The 19886-nt window shown below is 38.1% G+C and overlaps 1 protein-coding gene across 1 annotated transcript; it reads right to left on the bottom strand.

The window, feature by feature from the left end:
* Positions 1–245: 245 nt before the first annotated feature.
* Positions 246–19544, bottom strand: LOC137399890 (roundabout homolog 2-like). Its single transcript, XM_068086152.1, has 17 exons — positions 19404–19544; positions 18707–19123; positions 13332–13616; positions 11892–12140; positions 10431–10547; positions 9452–9610; positions 8033–8128; positions 5772–5957; positions 4854–5087; positions 4340–4444; positions 3528–4007; positions 3211–3401; positions 2924–3068; positions 2490–2688; positions 1701–1816; positions 1350–1520; positions 246–1185 (listed from the first exon to the last, which is right to left on the bottom strand). Exons 2-17 carry the CDS (start codon positions 19065–19067, stop codon positions 1016–1018), a joined length of 3264 nt encoding a protein of 1087 aa, XP_067942253.1. The 5' UTR covers positions 19068–19123; positions 19404–19544; the 3' UTR covers positions 246–1015.
* Between the last annotated feature and the right edge of the window lie 342 nt (positions 19545–19886).

Here is a 19886-nt window from a genome sequence, read left to right as displayed (position 1 = left end):
CCTCTTCTTTTCATGGTTCATACCGATGGCGCGTATATAAGCGCTTCACCTTTACATAGTTACAAATACCCTTTGATCTCTTACTAGACGGCAGTTCAGTGCTTCTAGAAGCAACAGTTCAAGACCGACATGTTGTTACGCCAAAATATCTCTGTATAACACAAAGTCACTTTTTTCACTACACTTGAACACTCAGCATGCTGACCAAAATCAATCAGCAATCAATAAATGCAACCTAATTTATGTATGCTTACAGAATTTTATATTGGAAGTACAAGCTATTATAGGCAGAACAATAAATGTATACAAAAATTCAAACAATATTTGATATAGAAACATGTCAGCAACTAAGTAGCTCATGTATAACAGAGGATTTTTTTACAAGAAAATGCGTTGCTAGAGATTCCTTGCAGCTGTCTGTGCCCAATATATACATATACTAAGAAAAGTAAGATATAAAAAATTGCATAGCACCATCAACGTATTGGAACATAATAAACCATGAAGACAGTCTCATGGGCCCAAGTTGACTGAAAAATCATTTTAACAATAAAATAAATGAATATGAAATGAAAAGGTTTAAGTTGAAGGGAACTGAGCATCTGGAAGTACCTATGGCTCTATTCAGGGCTCATTATTGTCTATTTCTTAAACTAAATATACAACCAGCTCATCTGCAGAGCAGCCAGAGCCGAGTATTGAGCAGAAATTGTGAAAGCCTTGTGACCAGGTCATTCAATTTGGTAAAAGCTGACCTTGAAGCCTTGTATCCGGCTAGCTGACCTTGTAGCCTTGTATCCAGCTAGCTGACCTTGTAGCCTTGTATCCAGCTAGCTGACCTTGTAGCCTTGTATCCAGCTAGCTGACCTTGAAGCCTTGTATCCAGCTAGCTGACCTTGAAGCCTTATATGCAGCTAGCTGACCTTGAAGCCTTGTATGCAGCGAGCTGACCTTGTAGCCTTGTATCCAGCTAGCTGACCTTGTAGCCTTGTATCCAGCTAGCCGAGCTGCTTAACTAGACAATCACCTCGTACACTACTTTCTTAAGTTTGCTGTCTGGTGTCGAGTAACCGCTCTCGCTGCGGCTGGGCAACCTACGTAAAGCCATCACATCTGGACCAAGGAATTCCGCTAAGCGATCAGTTGGATATACTCCAGGTAGCTGCTCTCCATAGTCTTCCACTTCTACAAAATCATGAAACATTACAGGTTATTGTAGATGGCAATTAATGATGCTCTATTGATCGACCACAATTCAGTATTATATAAAATATTGCAAGGACAATGGTAGACACTCTTGTTTTTAAACAACAAAAAATAGAGTGGAAGACCAATTCCTGCAGACACACCTGAGTTGTCACTGACAGATGAGGGGTCATGTATATTCAAGCTACTAGGTCGAACAGGCATCTCATACTCAGCGGCATCATTCAACTTGTTCTGTTCAGATGGCTTCTTCTGTAGGGATGCATAGGGATAGTCTAGATTTTCATAGGATTGCTTTGGTTGTACAGGACTTTCTGCGTAAAGAATGTTTACACTCAGAGAAAATTCACAAAAACAATTTGCTGAAGAAGGATTACATAAGTAGATAACTTTCGAGTTTTGGTAAGGCGTTGGCGTGTCAATAAGATAGGAAATCTATAGCCAATCATATAAAATGAATGTAATGTGCAAAAGAAGCCCAACTTCAAGCATACCTCTGTGATAGTTAATTTCACCATATGGAAGTGCATCTATCTCATCATCCATCTCTAAGTCACTGTTGACGTTGTAGATGCCTGGACTTGAATAGTGTACTTCTCCTGGTACACCGCTACAGTAAATAAATAATAATTCTATATAGCAAGGTAGTTCTGGTGGTACACCACTACAGTACATAAACATTGGCTTTACATGGAAAGGTAGGTTTTCCTGGTACATCACTACAGCACATAAACATTGACTCTACATAGCAAGGTGGGTTCTCCTGGTACATCACTACAGTACATAAACATTGATTCTAATAGCAAGGTATGTTCTCCTAGTACACCACTACAGTACATAAACATTGGCTCTACACAGCAAGGTAGGTTCTTCTGGTACATCACTACAGTACATAAACATTGGCTTTCCATAGCAAGGTATGTTCTCCTAGTACACCACTACAGTACATAAACATTGGCTCTACATAGCAAGGTAAGTTATCCTGGTGCACCACTACAGTACGTAAACATTGACTCTACATAGCAAGATAGGTTCTCCTGGTACGCTACTACAGTATATAAACATTGGCTCTACATAGCAAGGTAGGTTCTCCTGGTACACTACTACAGTACATAAACATTGACTCTACATAGCAAGGTAGGTTCTCCTGGTACGCTACTACAGTACATAAACATAGGCTCTACATAGCAAGATAGGTTCTCCTGGTACACTACTACAGTACATAAACATTGGCTCTACATAGCAAGGTAGGTTCTCCTGGAACATCACCACAGTAAACTCACTTTGGAGTCATGACAGGATTAACATGTCCCGCTTTTGAAGCATTTTTTGCTGATTTCTGTATTCGGCTTTTCCTCCGTGTTTTCACAATGAAAATGACGACAATAATTATAATGATCAGCAGGCAGACTGACACTGCGACAGATACTCCAATAATTGTACCTTTGTTTGTGTCTTTCTTTGCCAAATCCATTGTGATATCTGCAGCATGAAATGTAAACATGTAAAGACAGGTGTGACCTCACCACTCGAGAGAATAGCTGATTTCTGAGCAGATCAGTTTAGTCTCAATGATATCTCCTAACTCCTTTACATTACCCAAGTTACATTATTTCTAGTAAGCTGTTCCTTTGCTCAAAGAATTTAATAAGAAAAGTTCAAGAATTGTTTGGCAGCTGTGCTACATACTAAACATAGCTAGTTGTGGATTACATACCTTCTGATTTATTGCAAATGTCTCTTCTGAACGGCACACATGTCAGAGCTTGGTATGAAGTATATGACAATCCCGATATAGACACGCTTCCTAAAGATGTCTCACATTGCGTAATGTTGGTAAATGTTATTCTGTCTGTGGTTCCCTGTAAAAGCTTAAAACTTTTAAAAGGTGCACACGTTGGTCCTGAAGCATGCTACACGAGACCAAAAGGTATGATAAGTATTTGCATTCTTGTTTGTCAAAGATCTCCATAGTATAGAACTCTAACATTGTTTAGCACAAACCTGCAATGTAGTGCAGTACTCTGTGCTGTTGATTAAGACATTTATAGATTCTTCATTCTCATTATAAACAAGTTTGGCAACTGGAATGTGAAGATCAGGAGTTGTCAGCACTTGTTCTATGTAGGAGCCTGATGAGCCTTTGCTATTGTTAGCAAGTACCCTCAGTGTGTACTTTGTCCTCGGGAAAAGTCCTGCAAAAATTACTAATGTTATCGTAAACCTTCCAAAGGTCGTGACAGTTTTTACGGCAGGTGCATGATACAATAGAAACTTACCACCCAAGGAATACTCTGTATATACATACAATAGAGACTTACCCTCCAAGGTATATTCTGTATCTACAATGCCATTTTGGGCTACTTCTGTTGTGTTCCAGAGTCTGTTCACTGTGAATGTCTGCCAGAGACCCCCATCAAAACCTGGCTGCCAACTAAGGCTGACCGAATGCCAAGACAGCTCACTGTAAGCTAGATCTGTCGGAGGATCAGGCTTGGAAGTTTTAGTGAGTACGATCTCCTGTCGTGTTTCTCCTTTGTTGTTCTCCGCTACACAAGTGTAGACGCCATAGTCAGCATTTGTCACCTCGCTGATGATCATCTCTCTACGCTGTCGGTAGACTACTCCTCCGACTTCATACTCAACCGTTTTCATCGTATACTTAGGAGCATTCAGATCGGTGTTGTCTCTGAAGAATGAGATAGAGGAGACAGGAGGGTAGCTTGAAACCTCACACAATACGCTGACAGAAGAACTAAGATTAGCAGCGACCTTTCCGTAGCCTTCGTAACTTGGACGATCTACAACAGACGTAAAACAAAGTTACGGTAAGTAGAACTTACTTATAAATGCCAAGCATGAATATTTGTATGTGACGAAATGCGAAAAATATTTACTATAATAAGAGCCAGGTCTGTTTGAAGCGATTAAAAAAAGATTACTTTCAACAAGATTTGAACCTATGACTTTCAGCTTGTTAAACTAATACTCTACCATCTGCACCATCCAGCTGCCTCACTACATTTAGAAGTAATTGTGCAGATACTTATACACATGACGATTCTTACAGCACACCAGACTGCCAGAGTACTAGTATAACAGAGTACTAACAGGAAATACTGCTCAAACTTACATATAACGTTCACTTGCTTGGAGTATGTCACTAGACTCAGTCCAGCTCTGTTTTCAGCTGAACAGCTGTACATGCCTGAGTCCTTTATTTGAACCCCGTCTCCACCTGCGACATAAGTTAGTTATAAAAACTTAATTTATATAGCATTGAGATGCATCCAGCCATCTAGTTTTCTATCGAAAAGGTGAGGATTGGAGCCAGCGACTCGGCAAGCTTCACTTCAACAAGCAACACATTTATGATGATTATCAAAGTTAATACGAGTCACTTAACAGCGTATCTGATTTATTTACGGAGATTTGGCTGTAGGAGAGCAAATAAAGAGTTAATTTTATGCAGAGTTTACTAGACTGAACGGCCTCGATCACCAATAAATCACAATGATTGGTGATAAACAAGCCATAAATAAGACTTATAGAGCTGTAAAATGTATGTAATTTATCTACTTTGATTTCTACGCAAGCTGAAACAAAATGTGTGAAAATAAGCGCAAAACTATTAAAATCATGCATACCATTGTGTACAAGCAGTGTGCTGTCTGTGCGTACATATGGGTAATTATTCTCCTCTACTTCCTGCTGCTCTTGTATCTGATAGCTGTCACCGGGAGTCAGTAGTTGGCCATCCTTGTGCCATGAAATACTAGCGCTGGGGAATGCTCGGTAGCTGCACTGAATAGTATAGTCCGGTGTAGAGCGAGATACATTGTCTTTGGATGCGGGGTCGGCCATCAATAACTCAGGCACATCTGAAACAAGCAGTATTCAATTTAAAATTAAAATACCAAAATGAATGTTTTTAAAAACCAATTACAATACTACAAAAACAAATTAAAAAACACACGAAATCCTTGAATATATCGCCTTATCCCAAACATTCTCGTTTCTGCATTTGTTTTACAGGTTTCAAAATCCTTTGTAAACTATGCCGAAAATATTAGTATTTATCCTTCCACTAATATAACAACAATCATTTTCTATTCTGTGACACCATTATACTCCATCCACCATCGTATATATCGGTTTATGAACTTTCTGTTGCTACAACCTTCAGTTCACTCTCCCAATCCATCTGTAGAATTACTAGATCACCATCTTTTAAAACACGTTTGTCAACTCACTCAATAATTCATGATTTCGGTCTTCTCATTGTTATGTTTGTCATGTAATGACAAACGTAATTTTGTTGATGACTACCTATGCCAACAAAATGTTATACATACATTCCATAAAAAACTTATTTCAAGACGATTGAAAAACCAGTAAGTTGAAGATTTTAAAAGTTAAATATCGATCTGTTACGAATTGTACAGAGCTTACAATGGCTAAGTCTGTTTCCATAGATCAAACAGCAAACTAAAGTGAGGTTAGTCCAGCAGTCAGATCAACACAAACGTTAAACATAGACACACGCTTTAGACATAGACACACACCCATAAACTGGAGCAGCTGGTGGTTCGATTTCACGGAGCCAACTGAGTTGACAGCTTCACAGAAGTACTCATCCGTGTCGACGACTTGTGGCAGCTCTATCTGCAGAGTAGCACCGTCAACACTTAGAGGAGTATCTTGGCTGCGAGACTTGTACCACCGTATTTGTGCCTCTGGACTGCCAATATCTAGAATTAAGCGTGGAACTTTTTTAATCTCGGAACAAAAAGGATTGACAAATATAAGGAAATATTTCATACAGTTGTGTAATAAACAATATCAGACCAGCACATCATCCACTGTATTCTATGACAAACTGAGTTAGGATATCCGTCAGTGCTTGCCAAACAATGAATATACAACTGAATCAATTCTGATAAAACATTTTGTTGAGCGATTCTCTATGAACTCAGCTGTGAGCGCTATGAAATATCGCCATGGATATCTAGTAACCATGCCAACGGTTGATCAATCGTAAAGAGTGATTAGCACTCGACACGCATTTATCCTTGTACACATTTATGGTTTGCACTCATGAATAATCCTAGATTACTCAGTACGGATACGATCACGACTGAAGCAGTTTGGAATAAACATATTACTCGTGACTAAAACTTATAGTTATACTGCCAAGTTAGCGAATACCAAAATCCTTAGAGAAAAATCTAATTTGGTTATTCTGGTCAAGTTTTTTATTGTGAACAAAATAGAAAACAAAAAGATCAGAACAACTTTAGAGAAGAAGCCTAAAGACAGTAAAACACAAATCTAAAGACTATACATATCTAACAGAAGGAGTCTATAGATAAGACTTGAAACTCTATAAATACTATATATATCTAACAGAAGGGGTATATAGATAAGACTTGAAACTCTATAAAGACTTTATATATCTAACAGAAGGGGTCTATGTATAAGATTTGAAACTCTATAAAGACTATATATATTTAACAGAAGGGTTCTATAGATAAGACTTGAAACTCTATAAAGAATATATATATCTAACAGAAAGAGTCTATAGATAAGACTTGAAACTCTATAAAGACTATACATATCTAACAGAAGGAGTCTATAGATAAGACTTAAAACTCTATAAAGACTATATATATCTAACAGAAAGGATCTATAGATATGACTTGAAACTCTATAAAGACTATACATATCTAACAGGAGTCTATAGATAAGACTTAAAACTCTACAAAGACTATACATATCTAACAGAAAGGGATTTATAAATAAGACTTGAAATTGTATAAAGACTATATATATATATATATATATATATCTAACAGAAAGGGTCTATAGATAAGACTTGAAACTCCATAAAGGCTATAGAGTTCAGCGAAAAAAGTTTAAATTCCACAGATTAAAACTAATGACTCAACAGATCAAGCACTGGGACACCAGACTAACAGACCTTACTGATCAGTATGCAACTGCACATACATAGTATGTGTAGTTTAATATTGTCTTAAATAGTCTTAAATAGTTTATAAATGGTTTTAAAAGTTAGATACCATTTTAAAAATTAACTAGTATGTAACATGATCAAAAGAGAGAAAATTCAACTCAATAGGTTATTAACAGTATAAGGAATCTGAATATACATGTATATAGTTTTGGAGATATGTAGAAACTTGAAAGTTATTGAAGTCTAAAGCTGAAAAACATGCATTGTTGATTGTCTGTTCCAACTACTTTGTTGCGTACTGTATATCAGCTAAATAAGTATCAAAGGGTAAAAAAGAGTGTTCTGATTTAGTGAGCTATTGGCAAATCAGACTTCTGACTCTCAAAGTTGGATGGACAGAGTTGAAGAGTTCATCAAATCAGAACTAGCCAATTTAAGTTAGATTCAAAGACTTCACATTTAAAAACTTTGGATTTCAGGTGAAGAATAGACAAGTAAAACTGGAGACCTAATAGATTGGTGTTGATAGTACTAAAGGTGAAAAAGGAAGACTCTATAGTCCACAATCTTTGGATTCAGCAACAGTGAGTCTATATATATAAGTTAAAGATAATTGAAGCTTCTACAGGCTAGACCTAAGGCTAAAGGTTATGAACAAATGTCGACCTCTTTATAAATTAAACCAGAAAACTCTATCATCTACTCCTTCTTTCCTAAAACCAAAAGATATTAATGTGTTTGTAATAATGGCTTTGGCCAAACCTTGAGTGACCCTACGTAACGACTTCATATCAGCCACTCACAACTGGTTTTACAAAAGTTTGTCATAATACGATGGTGGAGAGCTCTTACCTTCTGTAACACATTCTAGTTGAACTTTCTCTCTAGCTGAATAGAAGCCAGAAGAGCTCACAGGACTCACTAGCAGCGTTGGAGTGTCGGCAGCGTCTGCAAACCATAAGGTATGACTTAGTTTCGCCGTTGTGGTACAACAGATGGATATCAACTTCATCGCCGGTTAATGCCATTCAAGGTCACTCTAATACTGTATATCTTGCATACAAGTTTCCACTAGAATAATGCTAGTATAAAAAGGTGTTTAATCTTTCCCAAACATTTACTTTAGTTTGTTAGTTTTGAAGTTCACAAAATGAACTATAACATGATATTGTAGAAAATTTGATCAATATTTTTCTCAGTTAACAACCTTTTCCATCAAAAGATTGGTTGGTTAATGGGCTTTTTAGCCAGTTGCACACAAACTGGCTTCAGACATCTCAAGACCATAGTGTTGTATAATGTAAAAGTTAATCTTTTGTAGACAGCTTGCACTCTTTTAGACCATTATTATCCACATATTCAAAAGGTTCAACGTGTAACCAATCAATAGCAACTTTTAAACTATTAGATAAAATGCTAGCGAGCTCTCACTAGTAAAATGCTAGCCAGATCGACCAAAATGCTGTCATGAGACAGAAAATTAAGATAAAAGAAAGCAGAATAAGACAGTCTGTCAGCAGTTGATATGATATCATGTTGGCTGGCAGTCTCAGTTATGTATGTAAAAAATGCCTGTTGACTCTCAGCTAACATAAAAAATATTAGTTTCTTAACAAAGTCAGTTCTTTACAGAAAATGAAACTGTGGTCTGAACACTGTCCTTTGATGTTCTTTGAAAGAATGGGTTTTCGCAGGATTAGTAATGATGTTCTAGCTGGCGAGGCGGGGAGTGACTGTCTTTTTTACCAAAGCTTTTCTCTTTAGATGAAAGTGAATTTGAATAAGCCCTTGGCAGGTGATTAGAATTCAGAGCTTATGCCAACTTAAAGCTTATTGTCTGGCAATGGCAGACTCAAGTGGAGAGCTGTCATGGCAATCTGCATGACATTGACTTAGACTACTATCTCAGAGACCCTCCAGCATGGCATTACTATGTTACATGGAAATTACACAAATGCACCAAAAATAGCACGGATATGCTAATTATTCTTTAGCCCTTGTTTCAAGTGTCTGTCTTTCTCCCAGGCCCTGTATGTGGTGAAATGTAAATATGTTTTACACATGTACGCAATTGACAGCTGAGGCTAAGTTCGGAGTCACCATCAGTTTGATAATTGTGCCATATTACTGCTCTTTCAGCAAATCATCAGGAAATCATACTGTGTACCAGGGGAAGCGTGAATGAACATTTCACTCACAATGTGACACCCCCTCTCTACTACACATAGTGTTCTGATGCTAAAAGCAAAACTACCAAACACAACTACTCACAGTTGACAGTAACCGTGAGCGTGGCAGTGGCTGATTTTTCCTGAGGTCCTCCATCTGTCGGTGTTACAACATTAGTGGCTACGCACGTGTATTCTCCTCTATCTTGCCTGTTCATCGATTTCATCTCCAATTCACCTGAGGTACTCAATACCTGGTTTCCTATAGATAGTTACAGATCAATTGCGGTCAATGATACAAGCTATGGGATCTGGTGTACGAAAGTCACTGAATCATGATAGACAGAATGGAGAAGTATAAGCAAGCTCTTAGCTATAAAAGGAAGAAATAGACATCAACAAGTAGGCTGTCAATGTATATTAGCAGAGCATGAAAATACATTGCTATTAATACCTCCATTGAAAAGTAGGTCAAAAAAAAAAATATATATATAATATATATATATATATCTTTATCAGGCAGACAATCATCATTTTTATACAAAAATGTTGTACAAAAATAAACTATTAAATAAAAAAGTATTGTCTTTTTATTAGAGTGAAATGTTCTTAACACAGGAATATATTCCATTTTTGAGGCACAGATTTAAAGTGAAGTAAGGGTGATTTATGGCACAACTGCATTTGATGTGAAACATTTATGTCTGTGCTCTAAGATTATTCCTCCGAGCTCTCTAAACGGAAACCAGGTGTCTCTCCGCCTATTGAGTTATGCACGAGGTAAGCGTGCCGCAGGGCAGAAGCACGAATATAACAACACATATCAATTATGTGAAATTAGCATTGGCACTAATCTATGACCATATCATTTCATATGCGCTATGTTACCTCAGAGATAGAATATTAGCATATCGCCGTGGTTACTAACTGACAAGCAAACTTATAAGCCGTCCCTAGGCAGGAGAATTTATAGATGAGTAAAATAGTGATAAATCATTTGATTGTGAAACTAGAGCAAGATGGAGGGTAGGATGAAGGGAGACCGAGTGGTGACGCTTGCCAAAATATGCTATAAGTGTCACCTTTCTTCCATTTTATATCGGCAGTCGGTTTGCCTTTTGCGACGCAACTGGCTGACAGAGTTTCCCACTCGGCGATAACTACCAAATCACCCCCCTCTATCTCCACTTCTGGTCCATCTGCAAAGACAAGAAGCAAACAGATATGTTAAACAAACACTGGCAGAATTTCAAATTTACAATTATTTATAACAATACAATCAAGGTTTTTTATCAGCATTGAATTGACAATGGTAGAACAATGAATGATTTGAAAAACTCTCAACACTGACGCAAGGATTGTTTTTTGTCTGTAGAACACAAAGATTTCTTTGTCAATTGCGGCTGGCCGCCATGAGAATGCAATACAGTTAGCTTATGGAGATCTTATTGTTTTATTGTGACTTTCATTACTCTTCCTGCACGGCAGGATCGAAGCTAGTTGCACTCGCACCAGAAATAAGTCAGTATTGAGTAGAGACTAGAATTATATCCACTTGTCATGTGTTGTCAGTAAACTCTTTCACAAAAATTAGAAATTTTCATTAAAAATCAGCTATTTTACAAGTTTGTTAATGTGCCTACCTCAATAAGCCAATATTTAAACTTGACAGCTCAAAAACAGAGCAAGTTTAATATAACTATAGAGCTAACAATAGAGCTAACTATAGAGTTAATTGTAGAGCTAACTATAGAGGTTTGCAGCGATTTTTATTGATAGCTAGAAAATATACATAGATTCACTTTTTTTCGTCTTTTGTTTCGTAGGCTAATTTGTTTTAAATGGCATTGACAGGGGTAAATTAAGTTAGTATTTACCTTTGTATCACTCTGTCGATTTTTTATTTTAAAATTGTTGCTAAAGTATAAAATTTAGTCAAAACTTTAAAAAGGCACTATTGAAACACTATTGATACCAACCACTGGGTGTGTTTGACAACGCTGACCAAAATAGGTGAAAACTGCCAAGTAGTATTAGCCCTTCATTTTGTACATACATTAGATGAAACTTAGTGTATATGTTGTGAGCCAGTCTGAGTTGCTAATGCTGTAGTTTATAATATATTATGTTCACTGAGTTGCTCTACCTAGACTAGTATTAGTAATGAACATGTTGAATGGAGAAACCATCACTTATATAACAGTTGATGAACCATAAGACAGTCCAGGAACAGTCATATTATGTATCTAGTTGTTAATTTAAGCGGTTTGTAGGCTAATAACTTGATTTTTCATTAGCTCAAATTATTGTCAAAGCTATGTTGCCTCCCATCCTCCCTCAGTGTCATCCAAGATAGAAATCGGCTATTGAAAACTCCCTGATGCACTGAGGCTAAGAAAGAGGAGACGCAGAGTAGCGAGAGATCCCTGTATTATCTGTTACTACTAGTTCCATTAGCATGAGCGCTATCAACTAGTAACCGGAGAACTGCCTCCTTTCACAAGATTTGCAGAAAGCTATAAACCGTGGAGTTGTTAACTTACAGTGGACAGATACGCTAGTGGAGCCCTGACCAGTTCCAAGGGCGTTCCTCACTAAACATGAGAACTGGTTGTCTGACTCCAGCCCAGTCACGATGTAGGTGGCGGTGTTTGCTCCACTGATGATATCGGACCCTCTGAACCATTGCAGCTCTGTGTAGAAAGGATTTAGAGCCATTTGGCATGTCAGGGTGAATGGCTGACTTCGCAGGACAATCAGATTTTGCTCAGCAATACTGACTCTTGGAGAATCTAAACAGAGAAAATAAGGTAGAAGGCAGAGGACGGAGACAATAACCACAGGAAGATCAGATACACAATTAAACAGTGGAATAATGGGTTTGAGTCGAGTAGCAAGACCATGTTGTGTTACCATGATGGCAATTCGGATCAGGACAATTACAGAGTTTTTGTCATAATCATTTTGTCAGAGAACGAAATAAGATAGACGCCAGCCAACATCCACACGTCATTGCTACAGCTGGTTTAAGATGAATCATGGGTGGCATTTTTCATCACTAGTCATTGACCAAGACTGAAAATTGTTTGCCCCCTTTCTCCCCCCCCACATGTTTTTTTGACATTCACTAACCTTCTGACCCATTCTCTAGCTAGAACTGCAATAATACAATGACTAGGTACCAGGAGCATTCAGTGGGTTGAGTTGTTAAAGGAGAAATACATGGTAGGGGGCATATTATGGTCTGAGCAGTTATTTATGAGATCCTGGCACTCAGCTGTTGCTGCAATTAGCGCCTTCATATCTCTAATTGTGAAAAGTTTTACGCTGGTGACGTTTTGCTATTGTCTGAAAACAAATAATCTGAGGTGTCTACACGGCTATAAATATCACGCGAACTCCAGCTGATGCGCGAGGAAATCTAGAGCGAGAGAGTAACTCTGTTTAATCTATGCTGAGAGAAGCCTTACTCTTTGAGTTGAGCCCAACTTTGCACTCGACATACGACATTCCTAGTTGCAAATTTTAAGAAAATAACTAAGTTACATATCTCTACCACAACCATGCCAAATGACGCGAGGCTGTAATAAATGGACTTGTCCAATCCATTAACTAGATACGAATAAACTGAGGAAGACTTGTCAATGCCTGCCACCTGTTGAACTGACAGGTCCGGACAGGTGCAGCAAACTGTTCAATGTTGTTAACTCTACCAAAATAATTTAATCAATTTTTGTGGAAATCCTTAAACTATGCTGGTTGTTGCTTACTAGTAACTATTCGTAAGAGGACATATTGAGAGTGATCAGAGATGAAAGGAACGACAAGGAGATTAGAGAGATTACGAGGCCACTAAGCCTAAAATATTATACAGTTGCTCATACAGGACCCTGAGAGGTCCTACAATTCTTCACCCTGAGAGTGACGCAACAATTGGCAAACTAACATCAAATAGCAATCATCTTAGGGGAATGCTGACTTACACTGCACGTCGAGAGTGCTGCCGGCTCTTGTTGAGTTGAGAACATTAGAGGTCTGACATACCAGCATCGACTGGTCGTCTGTATTCTTCATCATTAGCATGAGACGAGACCGAGTAATTCCGCCTTCCGTAATGTCACTATATCGCTCTGGAGGCACAGGACTGCCATTGAGGAGCCACGAGTAAGTTGGTTGAGGAAATCCACCAACATGCTGACATGTGAAAGTAGCAGTCGTGTTCTCCACAAGAGACGTGTCCACTGAGAAGCTTGGAACCTCTGGTGGGTCTACAAAAGAGATATTTAATCACTCACATTAGATAAATATGAACTTTGTTATCATTGGTCAATTTTTTTTAAAACAAATCAGACCATAAAACAAAAAATAAAATCAAAAACAGTAAAGTACATTTTATGTATTGAAATAAAATTTTCTTCTGCATAACTCTGTTCTATATTGTAAATCGGTAAGGTGTTGGTGTCTAGTATCAGGTGTAGTGGTTTTTTTTAGAGAAGTAGGAATGTAACAGATAGTCAGGCAGATCGGAGATACGATTTGAGCATTTTAACCCTTTCGCTACCGTAAGCCGATGTATTGGCTTTCGCGGTAATAGATATACAGACCGTAAGCCGATGTATCGGCTTATCAATAGGATTTCACTTTCCTTTTCATTACGAAACCTACACATTAGCTAGACCAATCAAATTTTGTCTCCAACGAAACAACCTTGTTGCCAATCCCGTGCAACCAATCGAAAATCTTTTGACGCAGCAATTACATTGCTAATTATTTTTTAAAACGGGAAAACCAGATCGATATCATCATAGCAATAAGGAACTCACTGCATTCGTTCAACGCAAAGAAACGAACGAAATTTTGCGAGAGTTTCACAAAACACTATTATATACTTATCTTGAAGAAAGTTTTGTTCTGAATAAAACGCATTTTACAGTAAAACAATATCTGCATTGATTCTCGAGATATTACTTAAATACTAGCGAACGGTATATAGATTTTTTGAAAATCCGTTCGAATTAATTAGGTCAGAATAACGAATTTACGGCAGCAATGAAAGAGTTAAACAGCAAATATCTAGTGACACATTTAGCTCATCAGCATTAAGGGCATTTAGATGCTGGTCATAACTGACAATAACAGTAGCATAACTCTAAAACACAATTTTTTAAAGGACTTAAGTTTTTTGTATCAGTTTAACTTTATTATTCTTTATCTTGTATAAAGCACATTAAGAAATCTTCAAACACTCTATTTACGCGCAGAATGATAGGAATGAATGAGTAATAACCATAGACAGAACACAAGCTATGACTCAATATTCACGAGCAGTAGGTATGAGCAAACTCAGTCACAACTATAATGTAATCTATTGCACATAATGGTTCACAGGCTTATAACGTCACTGCATAGGGGACGTACGCATCACATCCTATTTGTCATGCAGCTGCAGAATCATGCAACTATGAGATATTGACCTCCGCACAGGTGTGAATGTTGGCTATGTCCTAGTTTAGTGCTGATACATGAGAATTGCGCAAAGAGTTTTCCAAACTTGTAAACATTGTTACGAGTGGTACTGCACTGAAGGAAATTATTTAGTATGAATTCTGATTGGTCGGACACGATGACCAATATCTAATGACATTAGATGTTTAATTTACAGCCTATTTGAGTGAGTATTATAATAAGACAAGGAGAGGCCAGAGCGTATGATGGAGTCTTTTGTTTACATGTCATAATAGTAGCTCATTTGTTCCAGTCAGGTTATTAAATTTCATTGATAATCAATTCAAGCGTTGATTGTATTGTGGAATTGAGGTGATAGAAATATAGTGATAAAAATGGAACACAAAACCTATCTAGACTTCACTAGTGCAGTACCGTAAAGCTGCCATAGATTCATCCTCGCTATACATAACACACGAGAGCTCAAAATGTAAAGTTCTGTAAATTGGCAGCATACTTCTATGTATATGACGCTGCATACTAATCTACACACGGATGCTTCTGGTGGTGCTGATGTCGTGTTGGTATTTTGGCCCAAGTGCTTTTGCATCGTTCGATCTCATTGGCTAATTTTGTTAATGTTAGCCAATGAGATCGCGAATATACTTTTTGTTTTGGAAAATTACCAAATACAGTAAGTCTTGCATTATGTTAATTATTTTGGTATCTAACAAAAATAGAAAAAGTTCTTTGAGAAGAACTTTAAACTCATAACTTCATTGGCCAATAAGCAATGAGTATTAATTAAAAAAAAGATCACTCTCGTACGAGGAACCCTGAAGTAAACCAGGAGCTGTGTAGCACTAGGGCATGGGCAAATTGTCTTCAACTTTCTTACCTCGCTGCTTTGGGTATGTAGAAACACTTTCAAGAATAGAAAAGCTGGCTTTATCCCATATTTCCTATACGGATATATAATGGTATCTATGTCGTGCCAACTGTTCTTAACATATAAACTTAAAACCTATGTTTAAACATCAGAACAAAATAGTGAAATCCAGCTGCTCAGCTCACAGTAATGACAGTACCACAAAGGGTTGCCCATCCTTCATCTGCGCACAGATAAAGTGTTCTTTACGCGGTGGCAGAAAAGAGCCTGTTTTGATAGGCTTAATAGACCGATGTTGGATTATTAGCTATATTAGAACAATGTCAGGTCGTGTCGTGACAGGACGGCGCAGCTGTGGGCAGTAAGTGGCTCTGTTAAATATTAAGCACCCAACACACGAGACACAGTAATGCTGGTAATTACACCGTAATGATAGAGCAACTCCTGTCTCCACCCTAATTATACAGCGGGTTTGGTATGCCATACATCTATTCCACAGCTACTCGGCATTCACCGAGCAACTCTCGAGTGTTCGACACTTAAACTGCCTCTTCTGCTCGAACCATCAGTAGGCGTTTCTTTGAAGCGTCAGTCTTCAAATTATACGTTACGCGTCATTACGATGTAGCAATTATAGATGGCTGCTGAAGAGAGTGTTAAACACAAGAAAACACTCGAGTCTGTTGGTGCAGGCATGTCTAGCTCTCCTATAACACCTAATTGTTTGTCAATAATGCCGGCGATGAAAAGACACTGCGAACATGTAATCTTTCCCTCGGGTGCTGTGAGAGAGTGCACCTCACACTGCCTGTCAGCCCATCACAGGCTTCCATCTTAGGTTTTTTTTACTCTACTCTGCAGCTTTGAACTATATATATTGACAACTATCTTGAGAATTGTCAGACTTGGCCATTGTTGGGTAAGTTGTAACGGAGTTGAACAAGAAACAGTAACAACATCATAGAATTCCAGGCGAGCGCTGATGAGCCACGAATAAATGAGCGAGTATTTAATAGAGACGTGTCACATGTTTTAACAACTGTCATCGTTTTATTTATCGAATATCAATTTGTCGCTGGCTAAGCAAATCTATCAGATAAATGTTGATGAACAAGAGCGAAACATGAGAAGAACGACTAGTCAGTCACGATATACTCTGAGCGATTGCACGGTGTCTCAAAAGCTTCCGGAACATGGCACAGAGCACGATAGATTATGATCAATTTACGACTGTTTTTAAAGCATCTCTAACCTGAAAACTTTGATAGCCTCCATACTGTTGATGTTCGTGTCCCTGGCATTCAAACACTAATTGCTGCTAATGAGTAGAGACAAAGCCGGATAATTTCCAATAAACCTCATCGTGACATATAATTATTATAATAAGGAATATTATTGTAGTGCTTGAGCTAGGAGGAGCACTCAGGGTTTGCACTAGACATAAGTCGCAATTATATCTCTTCAGGTATGCTTTTAGCAATCAAAACCCATTAGTAATCTGTCCTCGCGCTCATGACAGTGACCAATCCAGTTTTCCACGCTGACTAGGACACCAGAGCAGATTATAGCCACATCGCGCTGCCGTAAAATAAAATACAGCGTAAGTTTCACAGAAATACTTAACATCGAGGTTAAGTATTAAGAAGGGAAAGATAGCTTAGCCTGAACCACAACCGCCATCGCTAATCTCTTCTCTTAAACGTGGTATAACAAATCCTACGGCTACCTCGGCCATCACAGAAGATCTTTCTACAGTTTCACCATATCGCTACCAAACATAAATAACACTCCCACATAACATAGTGCTCTACTGAGAAGTTTGGTTCGTACATCCTGTTCATACCATCCACAATTGGCGCTCATAAATAAATCAGCAACATTGCGAGTGATTTATGCACTGGTGAAATCAGTAAACATCTGTGTAATCCTCTATCACATATCGAATGGTTCATCATATCCATGGGCGAATGGTAACAGTACAGAGAGAGATGCTGAGGTGAAAGTAGAGTGGTGGAGGATGATGAGGATGTGGGGATGGATGCGTGTAGAAAAATAGAAGTAGCGGCCAACCAGAAGTGACTAAACACGGTATAGGCTGTCTTAAAAACAAATTTGTCTTCCTGCCATAATTAGATTTCAACGAATGAGGTTTAAGCTAGGTGTAGCATAATGACCTTAATATAGTAAAAAGAAAGGCTGCCACCAATGATGTATAGTTATTTTCAAAATAATTAACTATATTCATGGTGGTCTAAAATGAATTTCAAACAGCGGCAGCAGAACGAATATGGCTAATAGTTAGTGTTTGTCAAGTTTGAATGGCTAGGTTAGAGATGTGTGCACCTACTCCATAAACATTGAGGTTGAGCCAAGCTAATCCTTACGCTCCATTGTCTCTATCAATGCCACCTCTTAGACCCTCTGTTATTTTATTGACTCGCATTGACAAATTGCAAAATAATGCTTGTTGATTTAACAAAGCAAAAACGGTGTGAAATTGGCAAATAGAAGGACGCCATTATGCGTTTAATAGAATGGTAACCAAATACAGGTAAAACAATCGCTTGTGTACTAACTAGCATTGCAACAGCAAGCCTGCCTTCCCGCTGACATGTCGAGACATTAACTGTGTAAACCTACGCGAGCGGTGTACCGGGCTTCACTATAACATAATATTAAACATATTTAAACAAGAACTCAACTGCACACTAATCAATCATGTCTCATGCCAGAGAGTGAAATAGGTGATTGATTCAGCGGAGACTGGCTTGTGCTATACTTCAGCCACCTTGTCATTCGTGTCACCTGAGGGTTGACATATGAATGACAAGCGCATGAGCCATATTTAGATTCAACTGTTTCAATTCTGTTTGAGAATTGGTTTGAAAATATTTTGATCATGGATAGCCTTTACCCATTCAGATAGTCACACCATTACCGTGTTTAGCCTTTGCTCCTAAATTTCCAAAAACCTTTATTAATGAAGTGACCGAGGTGATCAGCTTGTAGGAATGAAAGACTTACCAGCCACGTAAAGGGTGGCCTTTCTGGCCATCCCGTCCACCTGACAAGTGTATTCGCCGCTATCGTTCCTCTCCAGGTTATTTATAGTGATTGTGAAGTTGCCTGTCTTCACAGCGTTATTCGAAGTAGAATATTTTTCCCTGTTGTGTACAATTGTTCTATTGAAGAAGATGATCACAGAAGCTTGAGAGTTGTAAGACTGAAACTGCCATATTAGGGTTGATGAGTCAGCGGGTGAAACTTCACAGCTGATGTGGCCTATCGTCTGCTCTCCCCGCTTGTAGACTACATTAGATGGCTCCTTGACAAAACCACCTGAGACTAGGGTGAAGATGAAGACAAACGCAAAGGTGGTGTACATCCTTCTTTGACAAACCTCCTCCCGAGTAAGCCAAGCCGCTAGACAGCTTGCTGGGTCTGTGAATAACAGATGTGATACACAAAGAGACAAAAGTTTTTCTAAGCCACATAACAGCTTTCTATTCAATTGTTGAAATTCTCACAAACACTTGAATTGATTAATCTTCAATGATAATGAACTGAGCACTAGATATGCTGAATGTTAAAATTATATCAAAATGCAACCTAATTATTTGCTTATGCTGAACCTTTGTATTCATATTACTGTCAATTATGCTTCGAAAAGTTTAGTAAGCTATTAAAAGGTTTACTGGTAAAATATACATTATACACATACCTGAACTGTAGTCTTACTTCTGGCTGTCCTGCACAATAGTTTTATATATGGTATGAAGCAGTAGTTTTTTAAATCTCTCCAACACAAACTATAATATTACACCAAATAATATGTAGGCAAATTCATCCAAGACCATTTACTGTACAAGAACGACGCCTCTAGGAGCAGCAAGGTATCTAATCCGATATCACATACATATACCATTCGCTTGCCTATCCTGCGCTAATCGTATTGACCACGCGTTTGTGCGTAGAGCCTAAGTTTATTAGCCAATGGAAAAACTTTGGACTACGTCACATACCAAATAATTGGATTTTAGGGCTACGTTAGCTATAATTGATGATTAAAGATACCCAAAATGATTGAAGTAGGCGGAGAATTGAAGCGAATAGCCAATATTCGTCGACGTTGTTTTTGTAATTACAACAGCATTGGCTTCTACTTGATTAGCTCCACCTATATTTTGAAGCAGATTTACAGTTT

This window comes from Watersipora subatra, chromosome 1 (assembly GCF_963576615.1).
Source record: "Watersipora subatra chromosome 1, tzWatSuba1.1, whole genome shotgun sequence".
NCBI classification, from domain to species: Eukaryota; Metazoa; Bryozoa; class Gymnolaemata; order Cheilostomatida; family Watersiporidae; genus Watersipora; species Watersipora subatra.
This window is presented reverse-complemented; position numbering and strand designations above follow the sequence as displayed.